General features: G+C 43.5%; 5 protein-coding genes across 5 annotated transcripts; all 5 read right to left on the bottom strand.

Annotated features, from left to right (window-relative positions):
* Window positions 1-1,903: 1,903 nt before the first annotated feature.
* Window positions 1,904-3,686, bottom strand: O0I10_009430 (uncharacterized protein; the record flags this gene model as incomplete). Its single annotated transcript, XM_058489422.1, has 6 exons — window positions 1,904-2,052; window positions 2,112-2,303; window positions 2,371-3,146; window positions 3,206-3,422; window positions 3,481-3,582; window positions 3,638-3,686. 6 exons carry the CDS (start codon window positions 3,684-3,686, stop codon window positions 1,904-1,906), a joined length of 1,485 nt encoding a protein of 494 aa, XP_058339779.1.
* Window positions 3,687-4,719: 1,033 nt separating this feature from the next.
* Window positions 4,720-5,738, bottom strand: O0I10_009429 (uncharacterized protein; the record flags this gene model as incomplete). Its single annotated transcript, XM_058489421.1, has 2 exons — window positions 4,720-5,279; window positions 5,342-5,738. 2 exons carry the CDS (start codon window positions 5,736-5,738, stop codon window positions 4,720-4,722), a joined length of 957 nt encoding a protein of 318 aa, XP_058339778.1.
* Window positions 5,739-6,338: 600 nt separating this feature from the next.
* O0I10_009428 (uncharacterized protein) lies at window positions 6,339-7,350 on the bottom strand (the record flags this gene model as incomplete). Its single annotated transcript, XM_058489420.1, has 2 exons — window positions 6,339-6,925; window positions 6,987-7,350. 2 exons carry the CDS (start codon window positions 7,348-7,350, stop codon window positions 6,339-6,341), a joined length of 951 nt encoding a protein of 316 aa, XP_058339777.1.
* An 850-nt stretch (window positions 7,351-8,200) lies between these two features.
* On the bottom strand, window positions 8,201-9,776 carry O0I10_009427 (translation elongation factor EF-1 alpha; the record flags this gene model as incomplete). The annotated part of the gene is made up of 3 exons (XM_058489419.1): window positions 8,201-8,433; window positions 8,573-9,662; window positions 9,723-9,776. 3 exons carry the CDS (start codon window positions 9,774-9,776, stop codon window positions 8,201-8,203), a joined length of 1,377 nt encoding a protein of 458 aa, XP_058339776.1.
* Window positions 9,777-15,772: 5,996 nt separating this feature from the next.
* On the bottom strand, window positions 15,773-16,959 carry O0I10_009426 (uncharacterized protein; the record flags this gene model as incomplete). Its single annotated transcript, XM_058489418.1, has 6 exons — window positions 15,773-15,877; window positions 15,934-16,135; window positions 16,198-16,344; window positions 16,410-16,539; window positions 16,604-16,680; window positions 16,829-16,959. 6 exons carry the CDS (start codon window positions 16,957-16,959, stop codon window positions 15,773-15,775), a joined length of 792 nt encoding a protein of 263 aa, XP_058339775.1.
* Between the last annotated feature and the right edge of the window lie 697 nt (window positions 16,960-17,656).

The following is a 17,656-nucleotide window of genomic DNA, read 5'->3' as shown; positions in this document are numbered from 1 at the left end:
AAGCAGAAATTATCGAAGCCTGAGAGCTCTCTTGCGCATAAACCACAGCGGATCCTCGGGCCGAAGGCTTATTCTGTATCACGCAAGTGTAGCTGTAGTATTCGAATAATTCAATATGCGTGGGATAATTAAAGCCGTTTTGTGGGATACTTGCAAGCACACAAAGTTCTGCTAGCAATGTCTAGATCTTTCTTTATTTACGTTGGCTGATCAAGAAGACGTTTGTTTATGCATTAAAGACGAACCAGCAGACTACGATTCACATACTAAGCCATGGTCTTATGGCAATCAACAAGACTTTTGGATGATACTCCCACGACCAAAACATGTATTTTCCATGCTGGCACATGATAGTAACTCAACAATGCAACAACGGTGCAAGTGACAGCAATCAATCAACCCACCCACATTCCCTTTATTTCGAGCTCAGAATTGAAGCGGACCCAGTTCTGGTGCATTCGGTCATGCAAGTCTGTTTTACTGCTCCCCTCTTTGCACGAAACCAATCCTGGCAACACCCGATGAAAGCGCCCGCTACATACACAGCATTGAAGAGCTTACAAGTTACAATGGAACTGCACTACTACGATGCACAAATTGTTTGAGTCAATGGAGGACGCGAGATCACTTTTATTCCTTCGATTGGCAGGATCGACCTCCCGATGGTTACCAATTCACCAGCCAAGTGAACAACAAACGAGAGCGACCATGAGCTACTGTTAAAACACCTTGACTTGCTGATGAACTCGAGACTGCAGAGATCTCTATGCGTTTGCGTCGTCTCCAATGCTTTTTATTATGTTTGCCATTTGTGAGGATGATTTACGAGGCAATACTACAACGTCGACATAAAAAACTACAAGTTCAGATTGCTAGGAAGGTAAAGGCTTTGGAAAAGAGAAGGATGGATCAAAAGCGATTAGACTTACTATGGGATGGATTAGTTTATGGGGGATCTTGGATTTGTCTACTATGATTGACGAGCAAAGCGAGCATTGGGATCGAGGGGGCTACAAGATGTCACTTGTCTATTATGCATGAAGCATCATTACACCTACCAGGCTTGATAGCAGCGTATGCACCCCAGCTCATGCACCATCTCCAATATCAATTCGCACGCCCACACACATGAATGCCGACGTCCATCACACACCACTCGTTCCTCTCTTTTCATCGTTACGCTTTGATTGATTGCTCCTCAAAACCCAAGTTCATGTGAGTATATCAGTAGATATCCCTGTGAATGAGTGCTAATCTTTGTGGTCATTTTTAGCTTTTCATTGTTATCCATCTTTCATTGTCGTCGTTGTTCTTTGTGATAGTTGTCTATCGTGACGAGGTAAATCCTAATCAGAACGATTGCGGGATGGTTCATATACTCATATGCATTTAGCATTTCTTTTTACGCAGCTATCTCTCATGACGCATTCGTGAAGTTTGGATTTGGTGATATGGTGTACTATCTTGTATTGGGATCGGCTTGGAGCATATCGCATAGCATACCTGACGCTGCCCAACAGCCATGATCGAGCCGTGATGGACACCACGATGATAGCATACAAGGACTTGGATCGCTACAATCCCGCTCTTGATTATATGACGTGTTGTGATTTTGCGAAGGAGCTACAAGATGTTGACAATGAGTCGTTACTCCCTGGACTATCTTACGACTCGATATCTCTCTTGAGGATGCGTTTCTTCTTGCACATCCCCTGGTGATAGGCATAGCATTATTATCTCTTTCCACTTTACATCATGTTCCTTCAACCTTTAGCAGCACCACAATTCGCTAGAAGGCAATAAAAAGCCATTGATGATGATACCATAACAAATATTCAATTTATTGTAACACATTAGCTGCATTGGCTGCTATAGCTCAACCACTTTTTCCATCAATAACAAGTTACAAGGAAGGCTTGTCAATGTTGATCTTGACAGATTTGACCTGCAAGTAGTTCTCAAGACCATATTCACCGTTTTCGCGACCAATGCCGCTTTGCTTGTAACCACCGAATGGTGACATCACATCGATCATGTTATAGCAATTGACCCCTATTTATGGTATGGTTAAGTAAAAGCGGCATTTATGGTGCTCAACATGTGATACTTACACACAGAGCCAGCTTCGAGCTGGTTGGAGACATTGACGGCTGTACTAATGTTGGATGTAAACACAGCAGCAGCGAGGCCATAGGTAGTGTCATTGGCGAGTTTGATCACTTCAGCCTCATCCTTGAACTTGCAAATAGCGACAACAGGGCCGAAAATTTCCTCACGCAGAATCCTGTGTTCAGGTTTGCAATCTATATACGGTAGCTGGTGAGCACATATTATGCAACAACATTGATTGGATGTGATGGTAGCACGAACCTGTAAAGATTGTAGGCTCAATAAAGTAGCCGACATCGCCTATGCGCTTACCGCCCTTGTGGAGGGTGGCACCTTCCTTTTTGCCAATTTCAATGTATTCCATAATGCGATCAAATTGGCGTTGGGAGATTTGTGGTCCTTGGAAGGAGCCCTCTTCAAAGGCATCGCCGATTTTGTGAGAGGATGCAAGCTGAGTAAACTTTTCAAGGAACTTGTCATAGATCTTTTCTTGAACAAAGATACGCGAGCCGGCTGTACAAATTTGACCAGCGTTCATGTAAATACCCCTCCATGCCCAAGACACGGCCTTATCCAAATCCTCAACATCGTCAAAAATAATGTTGGGGGATTTGCCACCAAGTTCAAGGGTCACCCTTTTCAAGTTGGATTCGGCAGCAGTCTTCATAATGTGTCGGCCAACAACTGTACTACCAGTAAAGGTGATCTTGCCAACCTTGGGATGACGAGCAAGAGCATCACCGGTGATGGGGCCGTAACCAGTAATGATGTTGATGACACCAGGTGGGAATCCTGCCTCTTTGACCAAATCGGCAAACTTGAGGGCTGAAAGCGGAGTCATTTCGGATGTCTTGATAACCACTGTGTTGGCCGTAGCCAATGCTGGTGCAATCTTGGTAGCTAATGTGGCTAATGGAAAATTCCATGGGATAACACCTGCACATACGCCAATAGGTTCATGACGCGTGTATGAAAGTTTGCCATCCGTTTCAATCACCTTGCCATGAATCTTATCGCACCAACCGGCATTGTACCGACTAAAGGCAAAATCGATGTAAGCTAAAGATGACGTATGCATTCATGCATATAAACTTACAGGGCTGTCATCAAACAGCTGACATCAAGCATCAATGCATGTGCCACGGGTTTGCCGTTATCGAGAGCTTCCACAACTGCCAATTGCTCGGCATCACGTTCAACCAAGTCGGCAAGTTTATTCATCAAGCGTGCACGTTCACGTCCGCTAACGTGGCGCCAGCTTTGAAATGCCTTCTCAGCTGCATCTACGGCAAGATCGACTTGCTCCTTTTCGGCTATGATGCATGATTGTTATTGTTTTGCATTCACATGTCTTTGGGAAAGCAAGCTTACCTGCTTGTACGGCAGTGATCACCTTGCCTGTGGATGGGTTGATGGTATCAATGGTATTGGCACCGGCAACAAATTCATTATTGATAAATAGACCAGTGTTCACTAAGGTATTGGTTAGCTTCCCTGCCAATGATGATGAACTTAAACATGTACATACAAGTGATCTTGAGGCCTTTTGGTGTAGTGTGTTCAACAACAAACGACATGATACGAGTGAGAGATGAGTAATAAAAATTGAACCTAAAGAACAAGCAGCGTTGGCTAAAAAGACCAGCCCTTTTATAATAAAAAAGGATCGTGTGTGCATGAGAAACCATGCCCAGTGGGGAGGCTCATCCTGTTACACGGGTTAACTCTTTTTCACTATTGTTTGCATTAGCCTTGCATTGGCTTAGGCAAAGCATAGTATTGTGTGACTAATTATATCAACACGATAGCGAGATCTCATTCTTCCAACCCGTTCTATGACCACTATGACAGCTATTTTGGATAGCATTTCGACTAAATGAGAATATACTTTTGTCATCTATGCACCACAAGTGCCGAAAGTCATGCAAAAAGAATGCACATGTATCATCACCATGCTCATTCCACAACTGAGCCACCGGCATCTAAGGCTATTTCCTTCCCGTCCTCTTATTCTCATAATGATGTAAAAGTTAGGGACCTAAGTTAGAATCGAAACTGTAGAATGATACCTGCTCACCACATACTGCCATAGATATCGTTGGATAGCCTTAATCAATGTATGACATGAGCGATGATATCGTGCGGAGCATATAATACATTCCACCGAAAATCAAGGTTAAAAATCTCCATCACCATCGCCTTAACAACAATGCAAGTGCCCCTTATTTTTTGATACGCCAACATCTCGGCATACATAACGCAGGGGATCATACTTCCTATGTAGATCTCACCAAACATACCTGCATCATCGTATACAGCTCTTACACTCTTCTTAGCACGCATGCTATGCACCTGGCATTAGAACATGAAGGTACTTCAAACGTTGGAGTATCGTCTTCAGCATAAACACCAAATCTCGAAGAAGCCTCTTATTTTGTGCTCTTATTGGATTCCTCAGATGCTATGAACTTCATTCATCTAAAAGCAAGGTGACAGTTATTATTTATTTGGAGTAACATTGCATTGCCGATGTCGATAATACTACGATGCAGAAAATGAAGGTGAAATCATGGATGTGTAGGAGTGACGTATGCAAAGGTGAACATAACATCAAGCCATGTGGACCGTGTGATGGTGTCTTGCATCACCATTATCCTCCTTAATCCGATTGCTGTCATTGTTAAGCTTGCTGTAATAATCGGTGTAGTCGTTTTCTCGAGTCCAAGCTGCGCCAATCCTCTTTGAGACACGATAGCAGTAAATGAGCGCAGCGATGCTGACAACAATTTGGAGAGCAACAACCAACGATGTGATGATGTTGTTGTATGCAACCACCTCATCAAGGGTCAAAGAGCTCTTGACCATGATTACTGCTGCGACCAATTCCATATCCAGTAGTATGCCCCACATGGTTGTTTGTAGAAACATGCTGATACGAAATTGACGCACGTGTTGCCATTGCCATTCTGCTACTCCCATTTCTTGTTCTTTGCCATCCTTGTCAATCCAGCGATAAATGAATTCTGAAAAGACCATTTGACGGAACATGGTGTATGCCATAGGGCGCATGGTGAATCGCTTGCTTCTGATAGGGATCAAGGTTACCAGGAACATGGTACCCACCACAGCCGTAACCACCGCCTCTCGTAGAATGGCAATACGAGCATCCCCTGAACACATTAAGCATACATCTTTAGTGATCATCGGCTCACAATGGGGCATGTGAACTTACCATTGATCAAAGATATGACACCAGAAACAATAAACGAGAGGCCAATGATAAGGCCTAGAGCATCAATGCGTCGATGACGAATGAATCCATAGATCACCCATAGAAAAGGAGGGATACCAGAGATAATCAACGAGTACAAAACATCAAGTACATTGCGTAATCCATAGTAAAGTGCCAATGGGATGCCGACATCGATCAGCAGTATGAGGCCAAGTGCCATCAATTGCCGCAAAATCCATTTGCCGAGGTTGGGTATTTTACCACCAGGCACATGTCGACTTTCACTGTAGGCTTCTATTTTGACTTGCTTGTTGTCAGGTTGCTCACTTTGATTCTTGTTGCAGCTGGTATTGTAGCTGCGGGCCCTGGATGTTTCAGGCATTTCAGTAGTTGACATTGCTTGTAAGAGTTGTGTATCCTTCCCTACGAAATCTATCAAAATCGCTTATATAGAATCAACATACGGACTATTGTCGCTTAAAACGGAAGGTGCTTTTAATACTAAGCATAGCCTCTTTGGATGCTTATTGGACGATCCCTTGCCATCGGACTATGCAACTTTTGGAAAACGCTCTACAGCAGCACGCGCGACAAAAGGATTGCCTTGGCATGTAAATCTTATAAGCTTCATCATTATGGCCCATCATTGATAGTATGGAGCACACAAGGAGGATGCGGAGATCTATTCTTAGCTGTACATACTTGGAATCCCAGTGAAAAACAAGGTGTCATTGTGCCAAGAGGATGCGTGTGGATATAATTAGGCATTTTAACCATCTTGCAGGATCCCTACTACTTTAAGATACGCATCCATTTTTATGGGTGTTATTGTTTTGAAATGGATTTATATATCAAAATACGTAATAGATTATGTCTCTAATATGGCATATTTACAAAGAAGATCTATCAATCTGGGTCATCAATGAAGCATAGTGGTGTGGATAATAGGGTGTAAATGCGAGGATACAGGGTTCGATGTGCTATATTCATGGCTGCCTTATGCCATATTTTCGGTGTGGTGATGCTTGTGATCACCGTTATCGGTTGTTGCCAGGGGCGACGGTGATTCATTGCCATCACGATCTTGGTTGCTGTTGCTGAGATTCTCATAGTATTCGGTATAGTCGTTTTCTTTTGTCCATGCAGATCCAATTCTTTTCTCGACACGGTGACCATAGATACCAGCAAGAATGGATACGGTAACCATGACAGCAACGACCACTGATGTGATGATATTATTGTAGGCGACAATGTTGTCAATGGATAATGAGCTCTCGACCATTAGCACACACGCGACCAATTCCAAAACAAGCAAAATGCCCCACGCTGCAGTCTGCATGGTCATGCTGATTCGGAAGAATCGGATATGCTCCCATTGCCAGTCGACGATACCCATTTCATGCTTGTTGCCATCCTTGTCAATCCATCGATAAGAGGCTTCGGAGAACATTTGGCGTGCCATGATAAATGTCAGCGGGCGTACTGTCAACCATTTGGTCCTTATGGGTGGCAACGTCAGCAGGAACATGATACCAACAACACCTGTAACAGCTGAATCTCGGAGCAAGGCGGCACGAGCGTCACCTGGTGATAGGAAAATGTTACACATGGGTGATCTACCACAAGCCAAATCTTGTATACATACCACTGATCAAGCTCACTACGCCTGACAAAATGAAAGAAAGACCAATGATGCAACCAAGTACATCGATACGGCGACTTCGAATAAAGCTAACAATGACCCATAGGAAAGGAGGAATGCCAGAGATAATGAGTGCGTATAAAACGTCAACGACATTTCGTAATCCATAGTATAAAGCCAATGGTATGCCAACATCAATCAACATCATGAATCCAAGAGCCATCATTTGCCGTAGCATCCATTTCTTGGCATTGGGGATCTTGCCACCGGGAACATAGCGTTCAGTAGGAGTTGTTTTGTCGCCCTCGTTGCCTTTGTTGGTAAGCTGATTTTGGCTATCGTTGCTGACTGTTGCAGTGGTGGACATGATAAAGTTCTTTGGAGAAGATAATTGTTGATCTATATTCGTTGGGGACCTTGATCTGCCGATTCTTGGTACTTGACGTGGTTGGTTATATACAACGACTACGGCCTATTATCGCCCAAAAAGGAAGTCGGCTCGCCGAAGCTGAGCATGCTTTGATTGGATAAAGTAAGAAAAGCTGCGCCGCAGTTTACCACCATTATCGCGTAATTGTGCAGATCAGCGTACCACAGATCAGAGTTCCCATATCCATTCCCCATATTACATGATCTAAAATGCTGATTTGGCATCCTTTGAATAAGTCGAATACATGATCTTGTCGTGTAGTATTACGTTCATGTGTTGTTTGTTGCCATGGTTATTATTCAAGTCTACGACATCTCATCCATAGAGCTTATCAAATCTACATCAAAAAGGGGATGTTATTTTTAGTTTCAAGGGATTGTATACATTGTCCACAACAATGATCGGCGTTTAATTCATTTCTTTCTTACCGGATCACGTATGACTTAATATCAGGTGTATACCTGTAGTATGGTAACCCATTTTTCTATCACATAACAAGCGATGTTGTGTTGGCCGTTTGTCAATGCCAGCTGCAATGACATGATCAGTTGGATTCATTACTACATGATCCCAACCCATGGATACATTTAAAAGCGTGAGACACATTACATCATTGATGAGACCTCTTGTGATCAAAGAAGATTTGAAGCATAATAGCTTAATCAAGTGAAGAATCTAACAATGCAACCAATATCTTTTGCTCTCGACTTTTTTGTATGTTTATTATTGTTGACAAAAAGACAACATTGCCTTCTTCATACATGGACTAGAAAGATGATAGGAGAGCTTATTTCTTGCCAGCCTTTTGGGCAGCCTTGGTAACCTTGCCAGCCTTATCAACCTTCTCAACGGCCTTGATGACACCGACAGCGACGGTTTGACGCATATCACGGACGGCGAAACGACCAAGAGGAGGATATTCAGTGTAAGCTTCAACGCACATGGGCTTGGAAGGAACCATCTTGACGATAGCAGAGTCACCACTCTTAACAAACTTGGGTGAATCCTCGAGCTTCTTACCTGTTTTGAATGAAATGGAGAGTGTTTGGATTAGCAAATGATAAAAAAAGTAATTGAGAATGATCAAGGAAGAGGATTTGAGGCAAAATCAAGAGATTAAGCCCCAATACCCATATCCCAAATCAAAAGATTTACATACCAGAACGACGATCGATCTTTTCAAGGAGCTCAGAGAACTTGCATGCAATGTGAGCAGTGTGGCAATCCAAGACAGGGGAGTAACCAGCACCAATTTGACCAGGGTGGTTCAAGACGATAACTTGAGCGGTGAAGGAAGCGGATTCCTTGGCGGGATCGTTCTTGGAATCAGAGCAGACGTTACCACGGCGGATATCCTTGACGGAAACGTTCTTGACGTTGAAACCAACGTTGTCACCGGGAACACCTTCAGCAAGTTGCTCGTGGTGCATTTCAACGGACTTGACTTCAGTGGTGACGTTGGCGGGAGCGAAGGTGACAACCATACCAGGCTTGATGACACCAGTCTCAACACGACCAACAGGGACTGTACCAATACCACCGATCTTGTAAACATCTTGAAGGGGAAGACGAAGGGGCTTGTCGGAAGGACGAACAGGGGGATCAATGTTGTCAATGGCTTCAAGAAGGGTCTTGCCGGTCTTGGCACCAGCCTTAGTCTCCTTGTTCCATCCCTTGAACCAAGGCATGTTGGTGGACTCCTCCAACATGTTGTCACCATTCCAGCCAGAGATAGGAACGAAAGGAACGGACTTGGGGTTGAAACCAATCTTCTTGATGAAGGTGGAAACTTCCTTGACAATTTCGTTGTAACGGGCCTCAGAGTACTTGGTGGAGTCCATCTTGTTGATAGCAACGATCAATTGGCGGACACCAAGGGTGAAAGCAAGCAAAGCGTGTTCACGGGTTTGACCATCCTTGGAGATACCAGCTTCGAATTCACCAGTACCAGCAGCAATAATCAAGATACCACAGTCAGCTTGGGAAGTACCAGTAATCATGTTCTTGATGAAATCACGATGGCCAGGGGCATCAATGACGGTAACGTGGTACTTGGGAGTCTCGAACTTCCAGAGAGCGATATCGATGGTGATACCACGCTCACGTTCAGCCTTAAGCTTGTCCAAAACCCAGGCGTACTTGAAAGAACCCTTGCCAAGTTCAGCAGCTTCCTTCTCGAACTTCTCAATGGTACGCTTGTCAATACCACCGCACTTGTAGATCAAATGACCAGTAGTGGTGGACTTGCCCTAAATGCAAAGAGTCAATTTCCTGCAAACAGATTATCCCATTGCCAATGTAGCACTTACGGAATCGACGTGACCAATGACGACAACGTTAACGTGAGTCTTCTCCTTACCCATGGTGACTAATACAAGAGCAAATTAGATGATGGATTCCAATAGATGGATGGGTGATAAATGATGGATGCTTACATGTAGTCCTTTAACAGAAAAGAGGGAGAGCACAAATGTCGGCGCTCGTTGCCTAATTTTTGCCCACGCTGACCAGCGTCTCAGCGCCGTGTGAAATATGGACCAATGGTATTGCTTGATTAGAGCCACTATGCATACGATGGATTCTCTTTGATCAAATCAACGCTAATCAACCAACCCCTTGTAAAACCCAATTTGTACACCTTTTGTTGTGTGTGAATCATTGATAAAGAAGCTTAGTGATTGACCACTTCTAATCATCGAATACCAAATTGTTTATTTAAGTAGTCGTTCGTGCTACCGTAGTAAGCAGAGATACTGCATTAATGCCCAAGACACAATTCCTTTCATCTTCTCCCCTTTACCACTGTATTTATTAAGTGGTTGCCCTTTTGCAATCATGCATTTCCCCATACCATGAATCTTTCTATAATATAACCCAACAAGTTGCCATACACACAACGAGGAAGGTTTCGCACTACATACCCTTTAATCCAACGTCATTCACAAGAGATAGATTGAGAGGTACAACGGATTGCTCGAATGGGGGAGATACATCGATTTGGAAATCTCTATCCTTTGGGTATGAATTCAGCGAAGGTGAATAGATGGATGTGAGGTGACGAGCTATACGCATGGCGTGTCAAATCATGGAGATGGATGCTGATGGCTGTACATCGTTCACAGGTTGCACAAGGATGATGATCACAATTGCCGTGGAATAGCGTGTAAAGTACGATAATGGGATGCACCAATCGTTCAGGATGAAAGCATCAAGCATAATGACCACGTTAAAAATGGATACATACCCTCTTTTTTGACGCGTTGTATATCCAATTCCTTCCATCCCATGTACCAAACCAACATTCAGATCCATATCCATATCCAAAAGAAGTCGTATGTATTGAACAAAGTTGCTACACGTAAATAAAGCTGCTGCTATACAATGGCTATCTGCTGTTCATGTAAACAAGCCTGTACGGCAAGTTGCTGCAAGTAAAGAACGCTGTTTGAGACAATGGAGTAAAGGCCTTGCTACTAGCAACTGCTGGAATGAATGCTGTTGCGATTGGTCGTGGTAGATGAGAGTACAAGAGAAGGTGCAGTGTCAATGGAAGGCGTGTGTTGTAGAGGAGTGGCAAGAAGGTTGTACACGCCATGGACTTGCCATCCAGTCAAAGGCAATCGGATCAAGGGAGTTGTAGGATTGACATGATGGGTTGAAGCAGGACAATCGTTCGCAGGTGCTAGTTGTATACTTGAATGGGGCAACAGTAGAGAATGGGGAGGAGGAGACAAGAAGTTGTGGGAGTGGAACAAGTGGAAATTAAATTGGTCGTACACCTCTTGTATAAATGCATGAACGCTGTACATCCAAACCTTTGATATTGAGATTGCCCTTCTCGAACCTGAAACTTTCACACAAGGTGCTCTTGGACATGCTGATCAGTATTGTGTTAAAAAAGACCTCATGTTCATTTGAAGATAGTGAATGGGAGGGTACAATGTGGGGTTTACTATGTAAGTCGGAAAGCAGGCCAGCGCCAGATTCATGATTTATGGAAACAGTATGCATTATCTTGGGGTTCCCCATTTCGAACCTGAAACTTTGTCAGAAGGTTCGCTGGGTCATGCTGATCAACTTCATTCATTTAAAAGTCGCAGACTTCATTGTGAAGATTTAAAGTGCGGGGTGACCCAAATGGTGGATGATGGGATCAAAAGAGCGGACGGCTCACCGCCCCGAAGTTGCTCATCTCCAACTTGAAAATTCCTCAGAAGGGTGCTCTCGAGCATGCTGCTCAACCTTCTCTAATAAAAACTTCGTGCTTCATTTGAAAATTTGGAATGCGAGCTTCCAAAAGTTTGAAAGACGGAGACATTCGCAGGGTCTGCGATTCACTAATTTTCATGTTTGCTGTTCCAGCGTAGCTCAGCCAAATCGGCTCGGATCAAGAAACTTGAATGATGGAAATGCTCGGCTGGAGCAGGAGAATCGTTCACATGCAGGGGATTTTGCAACAGCGCTGATTGTGAGGAAATGGCTGATAGCGCGTAATATATGGACTATTGTGGATAGCCATAAAGTATAATCCATCAATCCTTCCAGTCATGCAAGATAGTTGTGTTACACAAACACGTCCCTCTGCATCTTTTGCTCTGTCAGGGTCTAATTACTCGACAATGAACAAAGACCACTTCTCATATAGCATCACGCTTACAAACATAAAGGTGCCTGTATCTCTAAACTTTACAATCAAACGTGGGGTCTTTAATAGAACAACGTGCTCGGCTGGGTCAAAGAGATCTTGTGTCAAAGTATGAAGTTCATCGTGGCCAATCCCCGATTTCGCAATGTCGCCACCAGCCAAACTGGATCGGGGGTCAACCTCTTCGACGACGACGACCAAAAAATATTTTTTGGGCTGTTTGCGACATTGAACGCGAAACTTTCACACAAGGTGCTGTTGGCCAAGCCGAGCACATTGCTCTAATAAAAACTCCACGTTTCATTGTAAAGTTCGGAGATACAGGCACCTTTATGTTTGTAAGCGTGATGCTATATGAGAAGCGGTCTTTGTTCATTGTCAAGTAGGTGGACCCTGGCAGAGCATAAGATACAGAGGGACCTCTTTGTGTAACTCAGCTACTTTGCATGACTGGAAGGATGGAAGGATGATACTGTATACTATTGACAATAGCCCATACATTGCGAGCTAACAGGAATTTCCTCACAATCGGCACTGTTGCCCACTCTATGACATATGAGCGATTCTCCTCCTCCAGACATTCATTTCCGTGATTAAAGTAGGTTGATCCGAGCTGATTTGGTTGAGTTACGCTCACACAAGATTACATCGGTTAAGCTACATCGAGCGTGCTTTATGTCCAGAGTGATGTAATCCCTCTTTGACCGCAGCTCAGTCAAATCAGCTCGGATCAACCTACTTTAATCATGGAAATGAATGTCTAGAGCAGGGGCATCGTTCCCATGCAGTGGATCTCGCAACAATGGTGATCGGATGAAAGTGGCCGTTAGCTAGCAATACATGCCTGTTCCTAGATGATCCATAAAGTAATTATACATTGACCCTTTCATTCATGCAAACGTAGCTGTGTTACACAACACGACCCTCTGCATCTTTTGCTCTGTCAGGGTCTGGCTACTTCACAATGAACAAAGACCACTTCTCATATAGCATCACGCACACAAACATAAAGGTGCCTGTATCGCCAAACTTTACAATGAAACGTGGGGTTTTTATTAGAGCAATGGACTCGGCTTGGCCAACAGCACCTTGTGTGAAAGTTTCACGTTCAATGTCGCAACTAGCCCAAAAAATACTTTTTTGGTCGTCGTCGTCGAAGAGGTCGACCCCCAGATCCAGTTTGGCTGGTGGCGACATTACGAAATCGGGGATTGGCCACGATGAACTTCATACTTTGACACAAGATCGCTTTGACCCAGCCGAGCAGCTTGTTCTATTAAAGACCCCACGTTTGATTGTAAGATTCTGAGTTATGGGAGTCTTTATGTTTTACATATGCTGTAAGCGTCATGCTGTATGAAAAGAGGTCTTTGTTCATTGTCAAGTAGCGTGTTTGTGTAACTTGAGCCAGTCAGCACAGGCGATGCATGATACTTGTACACTATTTAGGAATAGTTCATAAATGCCAGCTAATAGCCACTTTCTCCCATTCATTTTTTTACCCTACCCGTTACATATGAACGATTGTCCTACTCCAGACGAGCATCCCCATCCTTCAACTTCCTTGATCGAGACGTTTTGACCGAGTTACGCTCAAACACAGAAGTTCATCCAATATCAGAGAAGTCATTTTGCAAACTTATTTGTAAACTGCCAGCTATCAGCCCATTCCTCCCATTCACCTTTTTTTACCCAACCCAATGCATATGAACGATTGTCCTGCACCAGCTCATCATTCCCATCATTAAACTTTCTTGATTCGAGGGGATTTGGGTGAGCTATGGTCAAACACAAAACATCATCCAATTTCACAAAAATTATTTTCCAAAGTTATTTGTAAACTGCCACTTGATAGCCCATTCCTCCCATTCACCCTTTTTATCCAACCTAATGCATGTGAACGATTGTCCTGCTCCAGCCCATCATCTCCATCATTCAACTTTCTTGATTAAAGAGGATTTGACTGAACGACGCTCAAACCAAGAAAGGCCATCCAACCATCAGAAGAATCCTTTTAAATTCCAGCTCTTCCACTCCCACCATCTTGCCTCTTCTTCCCATTCTCAACTGTTGGCCCATTCAAGTATACAACTACCACCTGCGAACGATTGTCCTGCTTCAACCCATCATGTCAATCCTACGATTGTCTTGATCCGATTGTCTTTGACTGGATGGCAACTCCATGGCGCATGCACCCCACTACAACACCCGTGTACCTTGACACTTCACCTTCTTTTGTACAATTGTCGACCACAATCAAACGTAACAGCATTCATTGCAGCAGTTGCTATTAGCAAGGTCTTGATCCCATTGTCTCAACTACTTCCAGCAACCTGCCTTGCAGCCTTTCTACGTGAACAGCAGATAGCCATTGTATAGAAGCAGCTTTATTTTCGTATAGCAGCTTGTTTCAATACATACGAATTCCTATGGACATGGATCTCAATATCGTTTGGTACATGAGATGGAAGGAATTGGATATACGTGATGTCTAGTTTGATGATACCCTATCAGTCATTAACTACACCAATCTTCACCTTGGTTGAGCTGCCATAGGCGAAGACCAAGCAAATGATTGACCAACAGTCGGATGGAAAAGAAGGCATATCAGCAACGATCACAGAGGTCCTTTCTATCAGCGCATTGGACTTGCAATGGTTATGGATGGATGGATGCAATCAAGTGCAGCTACGAGAAATCTTGGAAAGTTGTTTTGTTTACTTGATGGTTCGTCGTCAGCAGGAAGGAAGGATCATATCATATGCATACATATGGCTGAGGATGGTGATGGATTGGATGGCATTGGTGAGAGGAATTCTATCTTGGACAAGAGGTGTTTCATTGCCATGGATGATATTGGAATACTCGAATCAGCGCACGCTGCACCTGTTTTTGATTCTGGATATGACGGCAGCAACCAAGCACAGAATGACACCCATCGACTCCCAAGTGATTCACCCGTATCTTATTGAATTTCCCCATTTCTTTATCACATTTTCTTGATAAATGCCCATACTGTTATTCTTCGACTCTTTCATCGAATTTGGTTATCATGCTATTAGCTTATACGTGCAAGATGTGGACCACTTGGTTGGTTCTGGATTGAAAGGGGGAATAGAAACCTGAAGGTTGGAAAGTGAGATTGGACCATTTACATCCCCGTATCGAGACGCTTTTGTTCTTTTATCACATTACATTGTTAAAGCTTCTAAGTTCACGCCCTGATAGACGATAGGCATAATCAAATCGCCAATTGGTACCACTCGATCATTAAAAATACCTGGGATCATGTGACAGAGATAATTGAGCGGCATGATTGCGGGATTTGACTGAAAGTACCGCTCAACGCGCTCGTGGTGTATTATAGGCTCTCGATTTGATCCACGTTTCGAATGACTACTTACCAACAACGACGTTTGTTCACTGCTCAAGCGGCAGTCAAGGCTCGACAAGAGTGGTTTGTGTACAACAAACTATATGAGGTAACAAAGTCATGTACATGTTTCATCACAAAAGGACTACGGACATTATCTCAACTGACGATGACGATGATGATCGAGGACTGCATTGACCACAAACCATATTATCAAGTCGCCTATGAAACGTATGCTGCCGATAACTCATTGAAATAGACCAACTCATAAAGCCAACATGTGTGATGATCAAATGGAATATATTTGCTTTGTAAATGATGAAATAAAAGCATGCATGTGTTTATGCACCGTAACCTCGTATCTTTTCCGCAAATCCCCATTCCGTTTCCACGCTGTAGGGCTCAGTGACCTCAACACCACTTGCAGTAATCTTTGCTCTTTGGAACTATTGACCCGAGTATGTTAGCATCGATTTCATATCCAAAGGAATATTCTACTTGCCTTGTTCATGGATCGAGCATCACGATAAAACAAAACCTTCATGCAATCGTTGATGATTTCAATAGCCTCCTCCTCAGTGAGATCATCTTCTCTGCCTTCTACTCGCTTTCTCAAAATAGGCTGTGCAAGATGGGCACCAAAACCGGTGGCAATGGTTGTAGTTTGGTAAGTGGTGCCTCGCAAATCAACGTAACCAAGGAAGCTGAAATATCAATGACATGCCGATGAGCCTTTTATCTCAATGACAAGTACCGATCAACCTACCGTTCACCCTTATCAACACCACCAACAACAAGAGCATTCCAAAGGGGATTAAACTTGGATCGTCGGTTGTACATGACTCTCCAGAGGTATTCGAAGATGTTTGATGTGCCGAGAACATGGCCGTCGTCATGGCAGTGTTCCTTGATCCTGTTGTATGAACAAAAACGATTGAGTATCTATAACCCGATCCTATTTCTCATAACCATGCATACATGAGAGTATCCAAAAGATGCTGGATGTATTGGTAATCAGAGATATCGCCTGAACAGCCGACAATGGTGTTGTCGCCAACAGGATATAATCGTTCAATGTTACGGAATCGAGCAAGCGAACCATAAGAGCCTAGTCTCCATGTTGTTAGACAATGGATATTCCCCTCCAATCAAGTGTTTTCATTCAAGCATACCGAGCATATCTGCAGCCATCATAACACCATCACGATACTTTAAGGCAATAACCGATGTACCAGTCACCAGTGGTTGTCTATACAAAAGTGAATAAACGGTCAGCAGCTGTAATGGCACGAATAGAAAACAGCACCGATCACGATTGACAAGCAATAGGTTGATACTATAGTCATCATGTGTCGTATGCGTGTGGAGGATAAAGCGATCGTTGTGATTGTACTCACTGGGTATGAGATACTGGGCCGTAAGCTGATTGTGACAAGCTGTCAGGAAGACTTTTGTGGAGAGGAACGGTGTTGTATGCGTCGACGTTTTCGTTACGAGGTTTACCCCAACGAGAAGGAAAATGGTCCATGGTGAGTTAATGGTAAAGGGGGAGGGAAGAGAAAAGAAGCGAGGTACTCATTGCATCTTCACTTACGCGTCCTAAACGCAGCCCGCCGCCTCTCGATGACGTTGCTGAGTTCAATCCCAGGCTACTTTATCGCATTAGATGCACCTGTTCCTTACCCAACTAGATATCACTGAATGCTACCATGATCCTTGTATACATAAAATAAAGTTGATAGCGTGCCTATTAATGTCATCCGAACAATATTCATCCACTATAAAATATGCTTGATGGATCTTTTATTCCATCCTATACTACCATTGTATGGAACAAAACACCCTCTTGAACAAAGTCGTGATTAGGATAAGAAGAAGAATAGCAGACACCATGCGATATGAATGTGGCAAAGTAGATGGGTCACATCACCTGTAATACCCAATGCATAATAATGTAACTCCCATTCTTAGATGGTTCAGCAAGAAATGCGGGACGGCCACGACTACTTTCCCAGTTGGGAATTTTTTCACTTTGGCGGTGTATGATGCACACATGTTACGCCCAACAAAGGGGCTCTTGTCACAATATCCCATGTTACATTGTTAACACTATAACATTTGAACTATGTTTCATTATGCAAGTGCACTAAATAAGATCACATTCAAATAGATGCTGTCAACAAGGGAAAGGGATAATGGTGCGCACCACGTGTTTCTATTTAAGT

Source organism: Lichtheimia ornata (assembly GCF_029851405.1).
Source record: "Lichtheimia ornata isolate CBS 291.66 chromosome Unknown scaffold00055, whole genome shotgun sequence".
NCBI classification, from domain to species: domain Eukaryota; kingdom Fungi; phylum Mucoromycota; class Mucoromycetes; order Mucorales; family Lichtheimiaceae; genus Lichtheimia; species Lichtheimia ornata.
This window is presented reverse-complemented; position numbering and strand designations above follow the sequence as displayed.